A 21,705-nucleotide genomic window follows, 5' to 3' on the forward strand; every position below is an offset into this window, starting at 1 on the left:
CAGACTTCTCTTACATGACATATTACAGGTGTGGGTATTTAGTTAAAAATATTTACTGAGACTTCATGAAAAAGTTGACGCATCTGAGCTCAAAAACATCAGACCCTCCTCTCCTTACTTTCCACACACATTCCAGCACACAAGGTGGTGGTAGAGGAGCGTCAGCAAAGAACGATCCCGTACGAAATGTCCCTTCACGGCTTCCGTATTGTGAGGGGTGCTAGCACGGTAATAGCATGTAATCAGTTTGAGGTGCATGTGTTATTGGAGCTGACTAAACAATCATACAAGAAACGCATGACCACCGTGAATTGACATTTTAACTGAACCAGCTGTTTATTAGATATTTTGCAGACAGAATCTCATTTTATGTCACTATTACTGTGTGTATTGAAGGAAACGGTCGAGGTTTAGCTAGCTAACCGTCGTTAGCTAACTTTACTTCAGAATCATAACTAATGTCTGTCTGTTGCACGAAACAATGTTGGCGACGTTGGTGAGAGTTAAAAGCCCTCGGTGGCTGTCTCCGGACACACTCTTACGATTCATACTGGGACACGAGGTTAGAAGGAACGAGTTGAGCTCGTTGAGTCACGGTTGTTCTCCAGGATCAGCAGCGTGGAGGCGGAAAGTCACCGGCGGTGTCAGAGATGTCAGCAGCTCCTGTCAGCTGTGCGCCAAGGTCCGAGGAAAGCCGAAGAAGGCGGAGCTGTCTGAGAAGAAGCTGGTATGTGTTTGAGCAACCGGCTCTGAGCAATATTGAAAGTAGATAATTAAAAAGTAGACACAGCATTTCTTAAACCTATTACACGTAGTTTCATGTCTAACTCTGTAGCTTTCAGAGGCTTCTTGTTTTTGACATCTAACTAAGGTTAATTGTGGGCATACACACACACACACACACACACACACACACACACACACACACGTATAAAAAAATCTCCAAAGTTAGGATGAAGTCAGTCCTCTACTTTAGCTTTCTGTGTGCGCGGAGTCTCCCCATTAACAAAAGCGTCTGTTGATGACTTGCGTACTTTCAATGTTACATGAAGTGTGGATAAGCCAACTGTTTAATTATTCTTGATTTTTAACCGTAGACCCGTCACTTTGTAGACCATCGGCGTGTGAAGCTGGTGGCAGGGTCAGGCGGTAAAGGGGCCTGCAGCTTTCACAGTGAGCCCCGAAAAGAGTGGGGCGGACCAGATGGAGGGAATGGAGGTGATGGAGGAAGCATCATTATCAAGGGTAAGTGCGCTGTCTGTCTGATAGAAGCAACGTGTACTGACACTCGTCTGTTTGCCATGTTCGGGTACATCCAACAATTTCCATTAACATACATGATGTCAAAATTCAGGACTGGCCATCCTACTGTCTATACTTTGTGGAGAGTCATAAACAATTAGGCATATTTTTTTGTTTGTTTTTTAATAAGGTGCCAGGTCACCACGGTCCGTGACAGAGCTCGATCCATTCAGCATCACGACAAAACGTGCTTCCATATCTGTTCCTTATTTCCTTGCTTTCAGCTGACCGGTTTGTCAAATCGTTGGCGCACATCGTTCCCCTTTACAAGGGAGACGACGGGCAGGCAGGAAGCGGCAAGAACTGCTACGGCAGGAATGGCAGCCCAACCTATATTCGCGTGAGTTCATGCATTTGAGCTTATCAGTCATTATAAAGCACGTCTTAATGCCTTTTTTCTGGGGATTAGGGGATTTGTGTTTTTATGGGTTAGAATGAGGTTGTCAAGATAGTAATTCATGTACAAGAACTTCCTTATTTACTGTCAATAAGAGGTAGTTTGGAGGTTATTGAGGGAAAACTCTTGGTTAGTATGCATTCTAATAAGCACGAGTTAATGGTGAATATGTGTACCTGAAGAGAAAGTGTTATGGATGTTTTTACAGGTACCAGTAGGCACTGTGCTGAAGGAACAGGGAAAGACAGTAGTGGACTTTTTGGAGCATGGCCAGGAGTATCTGGCTGTATTTGGTGGGGCCGGTGGGAAGGGGAATCGATTCTTTCTGTCCAACGAGATCCGTGCCCCAATGACAGCAACCCCGGGAATGGAGGGCCAGGAGAGGGTCCTTCAGCTGGAGCTCCGCACCATGGCCCATGCTGGACTGGTGAGAAGAAGCTGCTTATGCTTGAAAATAACAGTGGCGTATTTTCAACACCACAGATGTAATGATGTTTGCTTTGTCTTTATCGCGTCAGGTGGGGTTTCCTAATGCTGGGAAATCATCATTATTGAGAGCCATCTCCAACGCCAGGCCTGCTGTGGCCGCTTACCCCTTCACAACACTCAACCCACATGTAGGAATTGTCAAGTACAGGGATCATGAGCAAGTAGCAGGTAGTTGATTTTAAGCAAACCATTAATACATTATAGAATTATTATTTATTATTTTCTAACAGTATGATATCATTTTGAAAGGATCTCGCTCTGGATAATCTTCTGCTTTTTATTCAGTGTCATTTGTGTTCCACTGTTCCCCCCCGCTCTGTGTAGTTGCTGACGTCCCAGGCATCATTCGAGGAGCCCATCTAAATCGAGGTCTGGGCATCTCTTTTCTGCGCCACATAGAGCGCTGTCGTTTCCTCCTCTTTGTTGTGGACCTGTCGGCTCCGGAGCCCTGGACTCAGCTCCAGCACTTGCGTTATGAGCTGGACCAGTATGAACCTGGCCTCTCTCAGCGGCCTCAGGCCGTCATAGCAAACAAAATGGACCTACCCGAGGCCCCGGAGAAGCTTAAGACTCTAAAAAGCCTCGTCAGCCAGCGGGTCATCCCCGTGTCAGCTCTCACCGGGCAGAACACAGAGGAGCTCATCCTCCACCTCAGAGAGCTGTATGACGGATACCTTCACGGAGAAGGCAGTGAGGAAGGCAAACTCACAAGGTGGTAGTTAAAAATATTTCCTCTTGCTCTACTGATATTGCTGTGATAGTAAGTATATTTATGATGGACAATATATATTTAATATCTTTAATAAATCTATAAACAAAACAAAAACCAATGTTCGTTATTTTACGAATGACTGACATCATATTGCTCAATACTGAAATATTTTTTGGACTTCTTGAAACCAGATTTTGACTAAAGGTGACGTTACATGTGGAAGGATTAACAAATGCCTGTCAAGGTTCAAGTTATAATGACAAATAAATCATGAAAATTCACTACTATTGTAGAATATTTCTGTGCATAAAGACTCCAAGTACGATTTTGACGAAACTCTGGACATCAAAACTCTGGAGACTGCAGACTGACAGAGAGACACCATTTACACTATTTGTTCATTTTCTCTATGCAAAAAAAAAACAAAAAAAAAAGGTGTAGACCAATAAAATAGATGAATAAAAGCATACAAGTTTTCAATGCTACTTCTCAGTATTTGATATTATAATGTGTTTTGACAAATGATTGAAATACAGCTGGAGATTTGTAATGAGTAAACGTAATCCCTAAATGAACCAGCAGAGGGCATGTGTCACCTAAATTTACATAAATGACATTTTTAATTGACCCTTTTAGTAGATAAAGCTCTGTACAGTCCAACTGATGAACTGATGACACTGTTGCTTAGACACTGACCTGACCCACGTCACTGTTGTCTCTGTACTGTTGCTGCTCTTAACTTGATCTACAGCCTACGCAAGCGGAATAACTCAGATGTGTATTTATGGATTGATTTGTGAGCATCCCCTAATTGATGTGTGTTTAATGGTCAAAATGCTACTTGTGTATTGTATTTAAGTAGTTCTCAGTAAAACCTGAATGTCTCAAAAAAAAAAAAAAAAAGACCACTTAGTGCAAAGCACCTTGGGTTTTGATTTTGTACTACACAGTAAGTCTGCACTCTGATAAATGGCAGAGCAAAAGAGAGGAATAAACCAAATGGGTCCCGACGTCAGCAAAGGAATAATGAGAGCTTTTTACTGGTTAAAACTAGCATAAGAGATGATTCATGCATTAGAGTGGTTGGAGGAGCTGAGGCAGATAAAGGACCCTATCCTAACCCTAATTGGAAGGGAAGGTTCACAAAAAGGAACATTGGGAAATAAATGGCCTGAACTGCTGTCCAATTATACTTTAGAGGTAAAAGCCTCAGTGGAAACCAGCCACTATTGTGATCGCTTCTCCTTCTGTGTCAGCCTCCTCCTCTGGGACTCGCATTGTTATGGAGGCTGCTGTGTCACAGATTTTCTGCTGCCTTGCATGACTGATGTAAGTCAGCTTCACTGATGTGACAAGCGCTGTACTTAATGCTTTCCACATCAAACTGCAGAGGGATGCAGTTTATACTTGAGAGACTTGTTGTGGCATCTTTTTTAAAAATAATTTTCTTTATTATGTTTTCTGTGTTGTGACTTGTCATTATGAGGTTTGCTCCTTTGCTCTCCTCACAGCATGAGAGGAATTGATAAAAAGAGTGAGAAATAGGCTAGAATCCAGTGGGAAACCTTTGTCAACATCTTATTGAAAAACTACAGACTGTTATATAAATAAACATTTGTGCATTTATTTGTATCATTAAATTATGACATTATCACTTGTAATAATTTCAGTTATGAACAGGCTGCCCTACTTTGTTGAAAAAGTTTATAGCTGCATGATCACATTTTGGCCACCAGGAGGCAGGAGCACCAGGGGAACTCCAAAAAAAACTAACGTCTGTTGTGAAACAACAACAAACTGACGCGTAACTGAGGTAAGCAACATTATCTTCCAAATTCAGCCTGTTTCTGACCAGGTGGCGAATGTAAGTCACTGAATCTTTAGCTCAGGTTTTGTGTCCACCAAAACCTGTGGAAATCTCTGGAGTGAGCTAAAACGTTTTACTTTCTTCACCAGCTAGCTAGCTGGCTAGTTTTAATGCAGCTAGTTGCTAGCTTTGCCGTTAACCTGGCGGCTAGCAGGCTAGCTAGCTAGCTAATTAGTTTTATCGTTTTAATGCTACTAGTTGCTAACTTTGCCTCAGCAGTTTGGTGCTAGGCATGTATGCTAGCAGGAAACAGCTTCTGCTGTTGAAAATTGAGATTTGGAAATTCTGAAAAGGCCTAAAAGAGTTAAAAGCTCAATAATTATACTATTATGTTTGGGAAGCTGAATTACTACAAGGGAACACTTTCTCAGACACATAAATGGAACTTAGATAATGTTCATGTCATTTACAGGAGCATGCTTTATGTTTTCATGGTGATGTGATCATCAATCTGGTGGCTCTCTATGTGGCGCCCTTGCTGCTCTTCACTGGAAGTCTGGGCAAACAGTCTGCAGGTCAGTGAGAGTAAACATAGTTAATAGCATGGCCTCATGTCATCTATCACAACATTTATTTTGCAAGCTAGCGTGCAGCTGCAGTACAATTAGACACAACTCACCAGGAAAAGACATACAAATAACACGCACAAATCAAATCAGTACAAAAAAATAAAAGCCATAAACCAAGAAGCATCTAAGGGTGACTACATGACTGTTTGAAAATGATCCCATTTTCACAATCCATTTTGAGCTCTGTAGGTAAGGAGTTCCACATATCGACCCCTAGAGACATCTTTCTTTCTTTCTTGCCTTCCTTCCCTCTGTTATCATACACAAACACTCACATCCTTATGCCAGTAATGAGCAGTTTATATTTCACATAGGTGTGTGTTGACGCTGATGTTTTTCCGGATGTGGCTCTGTGGATGGGGGTTCCCAGGAGGGACATCTTGCTTGAGACTGAAGCTCCAATCACTGGAGAGAGTATTTGCTTTTCCCACAGAGTCCTTAAGGTGAGAAACTCTCCTGGTGGGAGACCTCTAACTGTGCATGTAAATTACTGCTGTAGTGTTTTTCAGAACAGAGCGGCTGAATATGATCACACGGTATAAACTGAATCTCTTTCTTTATTATTGTAATTGTCTCAACTTCACTTTCTCAATTTCAGTTTCAACTGTTCAGTTAATATTTGTTGTTTTTCCCACTCCAGGGGGGATCGTGGTGCAGCGGCACATCACGCAATGAAGGTTTTATGCCACGTTCGTGTGTCAGGGTCTGACCAGGTGGAGCTCACACATGCTATCATGAGTTCACCCCATCCAGCCATCTTTGAATACCCTCACCCCTCTGTCGGCACAACCTGTGATCCCATCTGTTCCATTCATGGTACTGTCTGTCACTCGTCTTTGAATGCCATCACTGTGTGTGATCAGAATGGCCTGCTGTTAGCTTTTATGTGCTATTTCATGCATGGGTTGTTTTTTTTATGCCTTTGTTGTCCAGATGTGGTGAAGAGAATTCAGAACTGTCCTCATAAAGGTTTCCAGGTGGAACAGCTGTTATCACCCAGTGTCCTGTCTGCATACCACTGGTTCCTCCATGCCGGCTACAGTCCCAGGTAAACAACACACACTGTATTTACTGGTGCAAAGAGCGCAGTTATTAAATAAGCATTTTGGTGATTTCTCCAGAGACCCCGCACAATTATGTTTCACTTTCCACACTGCTGCCAGTGTGGTGCAGCAGTCAGTAAAGAACAATCATTTGAGGCTAATGATTTTAAATTGTAATTGATGTTTGGCTGCATTCAGTTTTCCATTAGATTTACACCAGAGAAACCTCCAAAGGTTTTCGTTATTACAGACACAATATATTAGGATGTCATACTCTCTGGTTGAGAAAGAACTCGGTGTTATTTATGTGCCCTAGGACCACGCTTTCCTGAGGCTAGACATAATATGTCGAGTAGTTTATCACCCTCCCGAAATATAATTTAGCTATACTTACAGCCATGTGTGGGAATTTAAACCTCATTACGTTAATGCAATCACACAAAAATAATATGGGTGAGCAATGTATTCACTGTTCGTGCAGCATTTCCTGATGTGTGAGTTCATAAGGTGAGTGTCACTCCCATGTACAACCACAAGGAGTCAGTATTTCCTAGGAAATACACTGATATTATTTTGAGTCTCACTTTGAGAAGATGAGGCCTAATATTACAGCAATTAATTAATGGAATGAGACATATAGGTGGACATATGAAGGTTTGTGTAATGTGTACAGTACTTAGCTGGGTATATTGTTTTTTTTATTGGTGAAAAAGTGTGACTAAGAAGCTAAATAAGATGCACATAATGCGTAGACATAGGGACAATAAGATGCCAAACATTTGATCTGAGTGAAATGAAATAAGGCCAGTTAACATCATCATTTAAAGAACATAGAAGGTGAGAGGTTTGAGGTTTGTGTTTTAGGTTTCAGGTATGGACTTGTGCCCAGACAGACGTTCATGCATGAATAGTATGCACACACCCACAGGTGAAACAACAAGGACCTAACCGGCTTGACAAGCTGGTAATGGTCCACTGGAATTTCCACGGTAAAATGATGCACTTGCTGCATCAGTAATTGCCATGGTTCCTTGGATGTTTTTTATATCCACACCGACACACCTTCATGTTGACAGTACATAGATCTGCAGATCAGATTTTGCACCCTAAAAAAATCTGTAAACATTTTGGAAAGTCTGGCTGTTTCTAACAGATTGTGAGTAAATGACAAGGTTGTACTGTATTGCTGTATGTAACTACAGCAAAAGCTAAAACAATACATTGAAAAGAGTCTCCTAAACATAATTCTTCAGACATCCCCCCAAAAAAGTGAATCACCCATTTCCCCATCATGTCTACACACCGTCAGTGTATCAATATTCAGTGTAACCTGTTGTGAAAGAAACATTTTTTATATGCTGTACACCAAATTTCTGCTTAAAGTGGAGTCTCCATTATAAATCCATCATGATCAGATTCCATCTCCTTATACCAGGATACCAAATTAATGACATTCATATTTGACTTGGACCTTTGTATGACTTCTAAGGCTAAACAAATCAAATTTAACTGGACATAAATGTGTGATGGGCAGCCATATTTCCAGGCAGGTTGCTTTATGAGACATATTTTCTCCTTTCTCTTACTCTGTGTGCTTGTTGTTGTTAATTACAGATAAAATCAATGCAGGTTTGATCAACGTTCATATCCAGTCATTTCTGTGTGAGTGTGTTAACTCTTTGTAACCTCTAGAGAACGCAGTCTTCTGTAATGATAAATCAATATAACTATGTCATCCTTGAGATACAATCATAACCTCAGCACTTGACTTTGAACACAAAATGATCATCAAAAAGCCACAAATGACAATCTATAGATTCAGTGTGTCTTTAAGTATTTCCAATAGAAATGCTCAAGATTTTTCCAATTTACTCAAAGAATTTCACTTGTTAAAACAATTATTCCAGTGTGTGTAACTGAAATCATTTCATGCTTTCCAGTCCCTAAGAGTCGGTGGCGAATTCCTTATCCACCATCAACATTGCTTGAATGAGAGAAGAAAGACTAAACATAGAAAGTCAAGAAAGGTATTCTTGCTGTATATGGTATGACAGTGCTGTTCAAGGCAGGTATTATCACTCTGCAAACATTTATTTTTATTTACTGGTGCCGAATAATTTGACAGAGAACTGTATTACTTATTAAATATTTATTAACAAAACAATGCAAAAATTCACTTTGCAAAATGACATTAAAAGAGCAACACACCCATTTAAACCAGACAGATCACAAAATATAAAATGAGAGAGGTAGAGAAATGTGTGTGTGTGTGTGTGTGTGTGTGTGTGTGTGTGTGTGTGTGTGTGTGTGTGTGTGAGGCATGTCCCACGGTCCCAGAGTTCACTCCACATGATAAAGAGTTTGTTTTCCCACAACCCCAAAACAGATGAGTCTAATCCAATTCCCAACCACACAAAGAAGGTGGTGGAGTCTGCTCTGTGGATCCCCACAAAGCTCCACCATGAGCGGCAACACTCGCAGAAACTCCAGCCATAATAATGTATGGTTTTCACAAAATCCCCCCATTTTGGAACAACAGTAATAGAAATATGCAAAAAATATCTTAAAAATATAAACGCGGGTTGATCCCAAAAACAGTTTTCCTTCTTCAGTGTTACCGAACATGTCAGCCCTCCGGGGATTCTCTGCTATTTTACCTTTTTCTTTCACCGCCTTGCCATTTAAATATTTTCCTGTAAATCTTGCCCATTTTTAACCTTTCTGAACAAACTGTTTGATGGGGCTGCTGCATCGCCCCGGGGGGCCGGTGGCAGTATGTAGAACATTAGCTAGTCACAGCCAGCCGGGGAGGAGGCTTACCCGCACGCCGGTCATACTTTTTGTAACATACACCAAGCAACAAATTTGCCAACCATAGACGCACCTTCTCCACCAATTGTCTCATTTGCCAGTAGCCTCTCTCAAAATCACAAGTGAAGCATAATGTGTAAGTGATGCGTGCATCCTTCAAGTATTAGATATTTAAACTGGGTGCTGAATTTCTATTTTTTCCTTTACGTAATGCAGAGATGTTCACAGCATGTCACTTTCAAGCAGCTATCTGATTCTGACCACCTAATTGTAGTTATTCATCTAATGTAGGAGCTAGTTAACTGAGGCCTTGTTGCTCTGATTCTTTAAAGCGAGTGGCTGCCTTGTACTGTATGTCAGGATTGACTGTGTGTCTTCTTGTCTAAATGTAAGGGACATGGGGACAGTGGTAAGGACGGTTGGAAGGCTCAGGGCGGGAGGAATTTCCCTTATTTTCAAATGTCAGTGTTTACAGGTTTGGTTTTCTATCTGTGACAAAGTAGAGACTCTGAGGGGAGAGGTTAGTGTAATATGACTAATAAACTGTGGCAATGTGTGCCTGGTGTTAATTAATTTTCACATTTTCTCACATTCATTTTTCCCTGTCATCACTGATGAATACAGACTCTAAAGAAGGTAAATGAATCCTTCAAGTGTTGCTCAAAGTCATCAGAAAGATCATGCGAAAAAATGCCTCTTTATACCAAATACAAGTAACATTTGTAATTTAGAAGTTGATCAAAAACACAACAGCACATATTTTACAAATGTGATTCAGTGATCATGCTAGTTTTCCAGTTTTCTGCTTGGATTAGAGTTGCCATCTCATGTTTTTCCGTCACAAAGAAGGTTTCGGTACTGTATGCAGTACTTTTATGAGGCATGCAAATAGAGGCCAGATTATTGAACTTCAAAGTCAGGTCTGGGTCAAAGTCTGGCTCAAAGGAAATATCAGGGATGGAGATGTCATCTAGCTCAAAGCTGGTCTCATTGTCCCCTTCCTCAGCATATACATGAGGAGCATAATCACCCAGCTCCTCTCCTGGTGCCTGGAGATTGTACAGCATCTACAGTATACAGAGGAGACAAGAAGAAAAGGAGGATGATTTTTAAAAAAGAAACAATTATCTTAGCTTCGTAGGATTGATTAAACTGTCATTACCGTAGTTAGTGCTGTGGACAGCATCTCACGGAGGGTACCAATCTCAGCGTCTGCAGAGTATTTGCTGCTTCTCATCCAATTGTTCCTCTGGGAAATCAGATAGATTGGCAGATAGTTGTAAATACCACCAGAGGCCCAACATAATATTCATCGTAGAAAAATAATAGTTTCACAGGAGAAATGCTCATAGAAAGGATTGCAGTACCCAGCGCATGGAGTTTCTGTACTGATCTCTTACTCTCATGGATGATGACGCATCTGCGTACTGGAAGATCAAGCAATTCAGTGCTTAATATTGAACAATATGACAGCTTTTGAAATACGGTAAAATTAAATGAACTGCAAAATTTCTTGGCTCAGTAAAATTCTGCCTCTTCAAACTTAGTAGTGCTACTTAGATTCAATAATAAAAATAATAGTAATACTTTCAGTCCCACACGCATAGAGTTCCCAACATTAAAGTTTTGCTGCCGGCCTTGTGATACTGCATTTACTGAGTCAGTTGTCACCTGTGGAGGGGAAAAAAAAGGCATGATTTTAGTCTGTGTAAGGCTTGCAATTTATTCTATGTTTTTCTGGTTGTGAACAAATCTAATGAAAATACCAAAATCAAGAGTGTGGTAGTCTGTCTTTTTGACTTTCCTTGCCTGTATTAAAGCCCAGAGCTCATGCAGCCCCACTGTAAATGTACATGAAAATACCATTTAAAATCTTTCATGAATACATCGTGCTGTCATACAAAAGATCTAAAGAAGTCTGAGAACAACTAGGTACTGTACAAAGATTCCTTGTACAGGAGTGAATACAATATATTGAAGACTGCTTTCAGTTTTGGTTTGGTGTGCCAGTGAATATTAAGCAGCAGAATTGTGTATGTGGGACTTGCTCAAAGTAAACCACAGCGGCCATGTTCAGTGTAATGATGGAACATGTGATCCAGTGCAGTGTTGAATTTCTGATGTGAACAGTGGAGTTCTTTGGCAGAAAACAGCAAGCGTTTTCAGGCATTGGCTACCCAGAAAGTACTTGTTAGTGGGATCAGTTTATTGCTGATTTTGTATTTCCCATTTTCACAGTAAAATCATCTAGAATATCATATCACAAGACTTATCCATTGATATAGAATATGGTGCAATTTTTGACCTCTTCCAATAACATACCCAATGCGCGTTGTTACTTTGCCATTGGTCCATTTGGGATGTGCTGTACCCTAAATTGGCTTCTGATACTGCCACTTTTATGTTATTGGTTTGCTGCTGCTGCTGCTGCTGCTGCTGCAAAAAAAAAAAAAAAAAAAAAAGACATTTCAAGTCAAGTCATGACCTGGTATGAATGACTGAAAAGTATAATCAATTTGTCATGATACATAGCAGGTGGAGAAAAGTGTGCTTTATTAAATTAACATGTATTTTTCATCACTTACTTGCTTCATTGTCATTGTTTGAACTTCAGATTCTGCTTTAATTTTCACACTTTGATGTTGGTTTAATAGCTCATAACGCACCTGTGGGAAATTTGAATGCAGAATCGTAAGTTTATATAGCAACAACCAGTTATATTTCCATCATTTTAGAGCATATTATACTACTGCTGTAGGACGAATGAAAAAAGAAAAAATGACTTTAATTTCCAGTTGTGTTAACAGTGCTATGTTTTTATAAGAAAGAGCACATTCAAATTAAGACTTGAAATTCAACTTGAAGAAAAAACAGCAACAAACTGAAACAAATGTTTGTGTGTGTTGGTTTGGGTGTAATGTTATAATTAAATAAATTACCTTGCAGTCAGTTCCCGGTTTCTCAATGTTAGAGTCCATTATACAACCGGACCCGGCATCTGGGAATGCTACTTTGTCTCTATTGCATGACACCATAAAAGCCAAAAGCAGCGCACCTGGAATACAAAGACCACACACACACACACACACACACACACACACACACACACACACACACACACACAGATCAAATCAAACTACTGTGTTATGTCTTAAAGTAGGCTTCTTATCTTTTCAGGGCTCATGACCAAAGTCTATTCATTTATGTGTCACTTACATTTAGAAGATGGTGTTTAACTGGGAAAATTAGTTGTATGTTTTTTTTTAATCTAACAAAAATCAGGCAATCTTATTCATAACAAGTGAAGTGTTTTGGAAATGCGTCCCACCTGCAAGCAGTAGTATGCCGAAGAAGATGATCCCAATTGCTCCGCCTCCTGCTGTCGAGGTAGTAGCGCTGTTGCGACAGTTTGGCTTCGTCATGTCTAAGCAGTTACACACAGTAACTGACAAGTTGTGGACATAGCTTTTGTGCTGACGGTCAAACACTTCCACCAGCAGCTTAAATTGTCCAGAATGAACCCTGTTCTCTTTCACCAGGTTGAGCGAATACCCTGTACATCCAAAATGGATAGTCATATCATGACGATTCATTGTGACATACCGTAGACTTAGAGGTTGATTTGATACAGTGATTTGAATTTGAATGGAATTGATTTTATTCAGAACATGTAACAAATATCTTATAGCAGTGACATTATTTGCACAATTTATTGGATCTTGGCTACGTTTGAACCCCAAAGAGTTGTCAGAACTAGGACTCACCTTGAGGAGGGTCAACCCTCCACTTGCCCTCAACATCTCCATGGAGCTTGAACTGGAAAGGTCCACCGTAGGGATCTTCATCCAAGTCAGACACTGTGATGTTGGCCACAGATGGCCCATGAGACTGGCACATGTCAATTGTGTTGACATCCAAGGTTGGAGTATTGTCATTCTCATCGGTAATATGGATGCTTAGGGTGGCAGTGGCTGTCATTGGAGGTTTGCCTGGTGACCAAAAACATACGTTGCACAATTGCAGTAATGTCATAAAACAACTGTGATTGACAGCATGCACAGAACGTATAAACAACTCCCGGTCATACCATTGTCAACAGCATGTATTGTGACGGTATAGATACTATTGTTCACAAAGGCTGACTCTCGGTCAAAGCCCTTTGCTGTAGTTATTTTTCCTGTCACAGGGTCCACTGTGATCCAGCCAGCTGGATCATGTCCTTTGCTGTATCTGAAACACACAGATGTGTTGTGTTAGACATATTCAAGTTCTTAATTGGTTCTTTATTGACATACTAATGTAGAATGTTGTTGTTCTGTGAGTTGGACATGTGGGTAGTATCTTCGTGACTTACACAAATGTGTTTGCGTTAATTGTGTCACGGTCTCTGGCTGTAAATGTCTCCAGATACTGTCCCGCCTTGACATTCTCACCCAGTGTAACTTGTTTGTTAGGTTTGTCGAAGATTGGAGGCTCGTTGACATCCTCCACGGTCACTGTCATTTGGTAGGTGGACTGACGTAGTGTGTCTACCCCTGTTCCACTAATTGTGGAACCAGTAGTAGTAGTGACTACTTTCCAAAGGCCAGAGGCTGTGCGGCTCACCACTTTGCATGAGTGATAAGGAATTTCATTCTCTACACTGATAGTTATGTTCTTCAGAGGATTTTCTTCATAGTCCAGAGCCTGTAAAAGAAGTGAAGATGAATTTTTTTTGACATTTAAACACATTAGCTGACCTCTCATGAGTCTAATCAATTGTGTTATTTTATGTTGCCATCTTTGGTTAATGTTTATCCGAAGTTAATCACTAGTTAGATTCTATTTGCAGTTAGCTAATGTAAGCAACACAACTGTAATTAGCTACATTAACCACATGTCAGTTGGCCTCCATTTACCTCAAATTAATTGCAATTACTGCCATTCCCTGGCATTCAGAGTTTATCTTTGCTTATTAGATTTAATGTTAAAGTTAGCAGCATTAAGTTGCAAATGCATCAAAAAAAGTTATGGGTATGAGTGCTGAATATTTTAGATTTCAACCACTGTAATGACTGCGTGTGTGTGCGTGCGTGCATGCGTCTCCTGCCTGTAGTGTGTTAGTTGCAGTTGTGACAGCTAGGCACAGATCTAGCACTACCAACAACAGGAAATGCCACCATCCATGACCAGGTTTCAGCCCTGGCCCTGGCCGGTTGAATGGTATGCCTATGAAACTAGTGGAAGAATGCTGTAGCTATTTTGAGCACTTGTATGTCTTTCCTGGCCTGTTTTCTGCCATCTTCCTCACCTTGTAGGAGGTCAAATTTGTTTTTTTTGAAGATTCTACGTTCAAGGAAACTTATCCGCCTTCTTCCTGGATATATTTTAGAATAGAATATTTTGTTGAATGAACTTGGTTGCCTTGAATATTTTGCACTATTGACCAAAGTTCTTTCTTGGCTTAAATTGAGCAGTCACTTATATTCACTTACTGTGTGTGTTTATGTGAATGCCTTAACAGAAGATAACATTTGAATGTGAATAATAATGACCATAGATGCGTGAGAAAATGATTAATGCATACATGCTGTAAATGTATTCTAGGTTATGGGAACAATCCCTTCGATCCAAAGTTAAGTACAGACAGTTTGCTTAATGCTGTCTCTCTGTCACACCACAGTGTTGTCAACTTAGTAATCAATGTACATTATATTTTAAAATATGAAAATCGCTGCTAATATAGTCACTGCTGCTGTCGGTCCCTTTGGAAGCCATACGAACAGGCTGACAGAGTGGATTTGTTTTTGAACTAATGGGAGCTACGTGAATAACATTTCGGCGAGTTCAAAGAGTATCGCAACTGTGTCATTCAATGGTGCTGACAGACATCAACCGAAGGCATCTGTCCTCTTTAGTGTCATCAAATGTGCTCAGTCATAAACCATCATGTGTCTAATTGGTTTTGTTCATAACCAGTTGCACTGAGGTTGTTTGTGTAGTGCCGTTTTTCAACAAATGTGTTTTCACCAAGTAATTATTGGAAAAATCAGCATGTATGATCACTGGAAAATACCTTTTCCAGATACAGTAGTCCCTCGTTTGTCTCAGGGTCAGTAGTGATCCTGAAGTTGTTGTCTGTGTCTCCGTGGATTTGATATTTCGCTCTCCAGGCCTCTGTACCTTTGGTGTCTTTGTCTGTAGCTTGCAGACGCGTTACAAGAACATTTTCCTCTCCTTCTTTCACTTTCCCTGGGCCCTGAGGTGAAAAATAAATCAAACTTTTACGATGAAAGTAGACTGTTGTATTATTGGTACAGCTGTTATTGCCTTCCTCGAGGTAACTGAAAGAAATAATTGCCTACCGTTTGTCCTGTGATTAAAGGAAGGTGATTATTTCCATCTTCTATGTTGATTATGATAGTGCAGGAGCTGGAGAGCTGGATTTTTTCTCCCTGGTCTTTGGCCTCCACTACGATGGTGTATTTCTCTGCTCTCTGATCGGTTAAAAATAAATGAATAACAAACATATTTGATTTCGCCATATTATTTGAATTTAAGGAGATAGAAGTTAATTAATTTGTGAATTATGCCATTAAACAACGAGTCCTCTCACCTCATGGTCCAGACACCCTCTAAATGAGATGGTTGCAGTTTGAGTTTCAAACTTCTGGTTTAAGTAGAACTCCAGGTCATGGGGTGTAGGAGTGACTGAGACCATTCTGAAAACAAATGTTGCATCTTTCTTGTTGGTGTCGCCATCGCTTGCCTTGATAATAGTAAGGTCAGTGCCTGTCAGTGTCAGGAGAAAGGAGTTGTTTTATCTTGACTGTGGGATTCCGATATTTATTTCATGTAAATTTTCCATTTCATTGTAGCAGTAAAGATAACATTAGGAAAGCAAAGACTTACCTTGTACCGTTGACTCTTTTATGCTGATCTCCTGCCATTCAGAGTCAAACTTTGGAGGGTTGTCATTTGAGTCCTTAATCTGGATCTCAACGCCCAGCTGCGTGTCTAATATGTGTTTTTCTTTATCAAAGGCCTGAAAGATTATCTGTAATCGAAAGGCAAGAATTGTGAAATTTGAAACTTTCCACCGTGCTCCCCACACATGCACACATAAACATTCTTTGTGTTTTCCAGCAAATCATGGTGATGATGCGCTTTTAGTAAATTCCTTCTAACCTTAAAAACTTTGTACTTCTCATAGTCCACAGGGCCGTGGACAGTAATCTCTCCGGTTTCTCTGTTGATTTGTAATATACCTATTGGGTCCTCATCAACACCTTGACCTTTTATCTCGAAAAGGCTGAGGTCCTTCTCAACTTTAATCTGGGGTATGAACACAAGAGCAGCAACTTTTTTAATCATCCTGCATCTTGTCACATGTCAGATTCATATCCATGCATTGTTTCTCAGTAGATACTCACTGTGCCCAGAGAATATGGGAAGCTTCCAGTATAGCCTTCATCGATGGTAAAAGAATCAATGATCCAGCTTCTTTTTTGTCGCTGCAAAATTTCTGAAGATGACCTGTGGACTACCATGCACTGCCAAAACATTGCATTATATGACTTATATTGGATTAAGTACATTTGGGATGTTTTCAGATTATTATTATTATTATTGAGCTCTGAACACAATGTTAAACATGACACCCAGTTTGTGTGCATAACACCTCTCCCAGAACAACATCATATAGGTCTAATAAGAACATAATCATTCATTATAACAGACATTATAGATTACGGTCATAATGACTGTATATATTAGTCATAATGTTTTTCAATTTAAAGTTACAATTTTAATATTTATGACTAAAAATATTTAATTAGTAATTTCAAAATTGTCTTAATTTTATAGCTGTTGTCCAACGGAAAAGATAAATCCCATATACCCTTACAGTTTTAAACTGTGTCATTTGTATATTGTTCTTGTACTCTTAATAACTGATAGAAATAATACTGACAGGAAATTGTTGTGCTAGTCAAACTAATAAATCTGCATGCATGCAAGCATGCTGTTAGAATCATTTGGATGAAAACATGTAGTTTCTAAAAACAATCAATCATGCTGGAATCTAAGACAGAAGTAAGCATCTGTCTAGAAAGACTGCCACAGAAGAAAAATTCTTACCAGCATGAAGAAGAGACTGAGCTGTATCATCTCCATCGTGTATCCAGACTGTGTTGTAGAAGTCAGTCCTATAGAAGATCAAGTATTCCTTGAATGCACTTGAGTGAATGCCGGGCCAGTGCAGGTACTAGCTGTAGTGTACCTGAGGGGGAGGGCTTGTGGCGTAAACCATCTCAGCCTGGAAGTGAAGACACTTCATATCAGATGGGTGTGTACAAAGTGCTGTATGTGTGTGTGAGTGAGAGAGAGTATGCATTAATATATACTTGGTGCTATATGATGAGAATACAGTTTTGCATGTGTATGTCACAGAATTTAATAGTATTTAATAATAGTCAGTATCTTTATTTAAATAGTTCCTTTCTTACAAAGTTGACAGTGCTTCAAATCTGTACCATATAATACATTAAAAACACACAACAACACGGGAGAAAAAGTTAATCTAAATAAAAGTTTTTTAAAAAAACGAGTTTTCAAAAGTGCTTTAATAGCAAAACCTAAACCAATATTTAATGAATGAATTCAGCATTATAAAATAAGATAATCCTTTATTGATCACATAGAGGGGAAATTTGCAGTGTTACAGTAGCAAATGGAAGAGTGTAATCATAAAATGCACCAGTTGAAAAAGAAAGATATAATAAGCACGCAATAAAACAGGCAGTAGTTAAATTCCCATTATTGCGCATGAGTGAATTTGTACGCTGCGCCATCATTCTCCTCTCTCTCAACACCTCCAGCAGGTTGAGGGCTCATCCCAGGACCGGGCTGGCTTCCTAAGCAATCTGGATATTTTTTTAATGATATTTATGATATAAACACTTCTACTTTCAGGATTGTTTTTTTTTTTTATTTTACAACACATTTTTTCTCAGTTTTATTTCATAATGCCAGACTTCTTCACGGGGTCTTTGTCCGTCAAGACAAACAAGACCGATCCAGTTATGTAAGCCTCTTGTTTTAGTCTGAGTGACCTCCTCTAAACTTTGTCATTGTGGGAGGAAGAAACAGGTGATCTGAAATTTCCTAATACTGACACGAGTTTGAAAATATACAATCACATGATGATATTAATTATATCAGATTATTAAACTAGATCATTTCATAATATGTCAATTTATGTAATACTGAACACTTTGGGTCTACATAAACGAAAAGCTATTCCAAAGCCCGCTCCTTAAATGTTCAGTGTTGGTGTTTACACGGTATACTGCGTTGCGTGTGTGTGTGTGTGTGTGTGTGTGAGAGAGATGATCACTATCTTTAAGTATCATTATCCCATTATGCTCCAGTTTTTATTTCTTCAAAAACACTAATCAATTTTTGTTTTCCAAGAAAAGTTTCTAACTTAATCATAATGTTACAACTCACATTTAGCTCAGTGAGTTTGTGTTGGGTTGGCGGTCCTTGCTGCTGTGTTCCTGTAAGTCCAATTGAGACAAGTACGGGGCTTAAATATCTGCTCAAAGGTCAGATTACACACTACGAGTGACATTTCAGCCACCAAGTGTTCCATTAATAACAATTAATTCTCGCTCAGCTGCATTTGTAAACATTAAACTCGATCTTTGTTTTTCGCATGATTAGTCGTCAGTAGACTTTGAGTTACTTGTGATGTGTTTTGATGGCTGTTTCTGTGTCTTAGTTCCAGTTCAACATCAACATCTTATCTAATTCATTGTGTATCTCCATTCTTTTAAAAAGCATCGTGGGTTAATCAGTGCATTGTCTGTGCTCATTGTGATAACACTGGAAATATGCTGACAAACAACAAAGTGACTGACGGTCCTCAGAAAACATGCTTGCACTGGCCTCTGTTCTCGGAGTTCTGTAGGCTTTATTTGCTGCACAATAAAGCATTTGTCTTTTTCTGGCTCCGCTGGCCATACTGAAGAATATTTCACTTCTCTTAAGTTCCATTACTACGTATCTCCAAAGCAATTCACAGCAGGAATGTTGACATTAGGCTCTGAGATCAGTAGTATGTAACAACTGCAAACAAGCTAATTGGTTTAAAACAAAACTGGCGTAATATAGTGGTATTATCTATTGAAGAGTTCAGTCCTGGTTGATTTACACCTGTTGTCACTGGTGCAAATGTGGTTAAATACTACAGGTCACATAATTCAGTGAGCAACGATCATGATCTGATTTTATGCTGCACACTGCATGGGTCTGAACAGCAGGGCACAGAGAAAGGAGTTGGTTACCTTGGTGAGAAGTTAGGGATTTGCAACCTGTCACCTGCAGATCACTGTTGTTGCTCCTTCTTGTTCCATTACTCCCTGCAATATTTCAAACTGATCCATTGTCAAAATGCTGAAAATGGGCGTTGTTTTGTTTTGTAGATGCATTTTTGATGAATGATAGTGGCAAAGCAAAGCTCACTAACAAGCCCATTACATTCCCTTTGGCTACTTCATAATAAAAGTCAACTTCTGTTTTGTGAATGAAAGGCTTTCAATGTGAGGCTGAAACTTATGATTAAGAAGAAACTTACTTAACATATGGACGTAACTCTCTTAAGCAGAATTCTGACTCACATAGCTCAACATAGCTCCATTGGGAGGGTGAGAATGAGTCGTATATTTCTTCATACTGAGCGTTTGCTTTCCTGCCACAGGAAAAGAAAACACATAAATCATCACTTGGCTTGGGAGGACCTCTGAGCAGCAACATATGAAAAAAGTTGTACGTGTTCTAACTAGTGTCATACTAAGCAGTAACATTTTGCAACGATGAAACCATTTACCAGTAGCCTTGATGAGATCATTTCTCAAGAAAAAGAACTGCAAAGGAAAGAGCGTCTAGCTGTCAAGTTTATGCGCAATTTAGGCCAGCATACTACGGTTTGGCACAGCACCCCTTTAATGAGAAATAGAGAATCTTTAATGTGTTTTTGTGTAAACATTGAGGTATTGATATCAAAGCATTTCATTCTCCCTTAGTTGTGTTTATAAGATTTAAGTCAATCTTTGTTGCTTCCATAATTAATTGACAGTAGATTTGGAGTAACTTTCACCTCTTTCACCACTTTGATACTTTGTGTCCTTTGGTGCCATCAGTCTTTATAGTGTGTTATGTCTTGATGCTTCCATGTATTTACTATTTCCTGCTGTGGTCTGAAGTACCGGCACTTCTAATGTCTTTCATTGCCTTGTGCTGAATGTGAACTGAACTTAAGGTAAAAACCATATTTGGAATGCATTCACTTTGATCCGGGGTGATGCACGTGGGTCAAACAAGTTCAGACCAATGTTGGATTTGCATATTACTCTCCATGCCACACCAGTAATGAGAAAACAAGTTCTGTCGGCTCTGAAAGAGTGAAAGGCACCCATTGAAACTTTCAGTGACAGGAACACAAAACCAAAACACTGAAATGTGCCAACTGAAATCAGACAGGCTGAAGATTGTCTTGGCAGTGACGCAGGGAGTTGATGATATGAACTGGTTGTGACACAACCATCACCTAGAGTTTTAGTCTTTATACTGTACAGTATCAGCGCTTAACACGGCTCCTGCTATTTCTTTTAAAAACAGTGTTCAGAAATTTGCTGAAGCACGCTACATAGCATTAGGTGGGATTATCACTGGAATTTTTTGAAAGGTGACAAAAGAGCAAACCCAACTCAAGTCTGACCTTCTGACAATCTGTATGACATTTCTGCTGCCACCAGTCCCACACTGATGACCTTTTCATCTTCTGCATTTTACAACATGGTCTTTAGGTTAGGCTAGTAGCATGCCAGTATAGAAAATTAATTAGTACGTGCAGTTATAGTGATTAAAAATCAAACCTTCAAATGATAGTATTAATACTGTAACGTACTGGTACAACATACTGGTAGTTGGGTATAATTTTATTGTAATTGCTTTAATAAATGTACACTTCTTTCCCCTCTCTCTCCAGGTAAAAATATTTCACCCCAAAGGTTGGCACAAGCTTTTAGTAATGGCAAAAATGAATTTTTTCCAAAAAATAGTTAAAATAGATTTCAATTTGTTTCCTAAAATGCATATAAAAACAAAGCAATAAATCATACAGTGTTAATTCCACCTTGCTGTATCACCAGATCATTAACAACAGTCCACTAACATTTACAGTACCTCTGTTTAGTCAGAACAATATCACTGTCCAATTACTCTTGAACCATAATGATTTCAACCAGGCAGATTTCTACTGGTATAAAACATCTTATATATTATGAAATCCTACAGATTGCACAGACAAATTTGCAGTTTCAAATATCAAAATAATACTGCCATGAAAACCCGCCCCAAGTCCGCCCGAGCTGTTGAAAGCACTGAGACATGGCAGCAGTCACACAAACAAAAAAACAAGCAAACACACCCAGTGACTGTCAGAACTTCCCGTTCAAAGTCACCAGAGCATG

The 21,705-nt window shown here is 39.5% G+C and overlaps 2 protein-coding genes across 5 annotated transcripts; one reads left to right on the top strand and one right to left on the bottom strand.

The window, feature by feature from the left end:
• The first annotated feature begins 196 nt into the window (after positions 1-196).
• mtg2 (mitochondrial ribosome-associated GTPase 2) lies at positions 197-3,313 on the top strand. Its single transcript, XM_076740086.1, has 6 exons — positions 197-727; positions 1,098-1,245; positions 1,527-1,642; positions 1,908-2,126; positions 2,218-2,356; positions 2,513-3,313. The coding sequence occupies exons 1-6, from the start codon at positions 482-484 to the stop codon at positions 2,905-2,907; spliced, it is 1,263 nt and encodes a 420-aa protein (XP_076596201.1). The 5' UTR covers positions 197-481; the 3' UTR covers positions 2,908-3,313.
• A 6,518-nt stretch (positions 3,314-9,831) lies between these two features.
• On the bottom strand, positions 9,832-17,431 carry LOC143326539 (cadherin-like protein 26). Of its 4 annotated transcripts, none has more exons than XM_076740148.1 (18): positions 17,309-17,431; positions 16,603-16,722; positions 16,358-16,504; positions 16,082-16,226; positions 15,786-15,961; positions 15,535-15,666; positions 15,246-15,428; positions 13,545-13,876; positions 13,278-13,420; positions 12,955-13,179; positions 12,519-12,743; positions 12,130-12,245; positions 11,776-11,856; positions 11,513-11,617; positions 10,778-10,861; positions 10,558-10,617; positions 10,353-10,439; positions 9,832-10,257 (listed from the first exon to the last, which is right to left on the bottom strand). In XM_076740148.1, the coding sequence occupies exons 1-18, from the start codon at positions 17,342-17,344 to the stop codon at positions 9,952-9,954; spliced, it is 2,703 nt and encodes a 900-aa protein (XP_076596263.1). In that variant the 5' UTR covers positions 17,345-17,431; the 3' UTR covers positions 9,832-9,951. The 4 variants fall into 4 exon arrangements, with proteins under 4 accessions (XP_076596263.1, XP_076596262.1, XP_076596261.1 ...); XM_076740147.1 differs by having other exon boundaries at positions 11,513-11,620; XM_076740146.1 differs by having other exon boundaries at positions 11,513-11,623.
• Positions 17,432-21,705: the final 4,274 nt, after the last annotated feature.

This window comes from Chaetodon auriga, chromosome 10, assembly GCF_051107435.1.
Source record: "Chaetodon auriga isolate fChaAug3 chromosome 10, fChaAug3.hap1, whole genome shotgun sequence".
Classification (NCBI taxonomy): Eukaryota; Metazoa; Chordata; class Actinopteri; order Chaetodontiformes; family Chaetodontidae; genus Chaetodon; species Chaetodon auriga.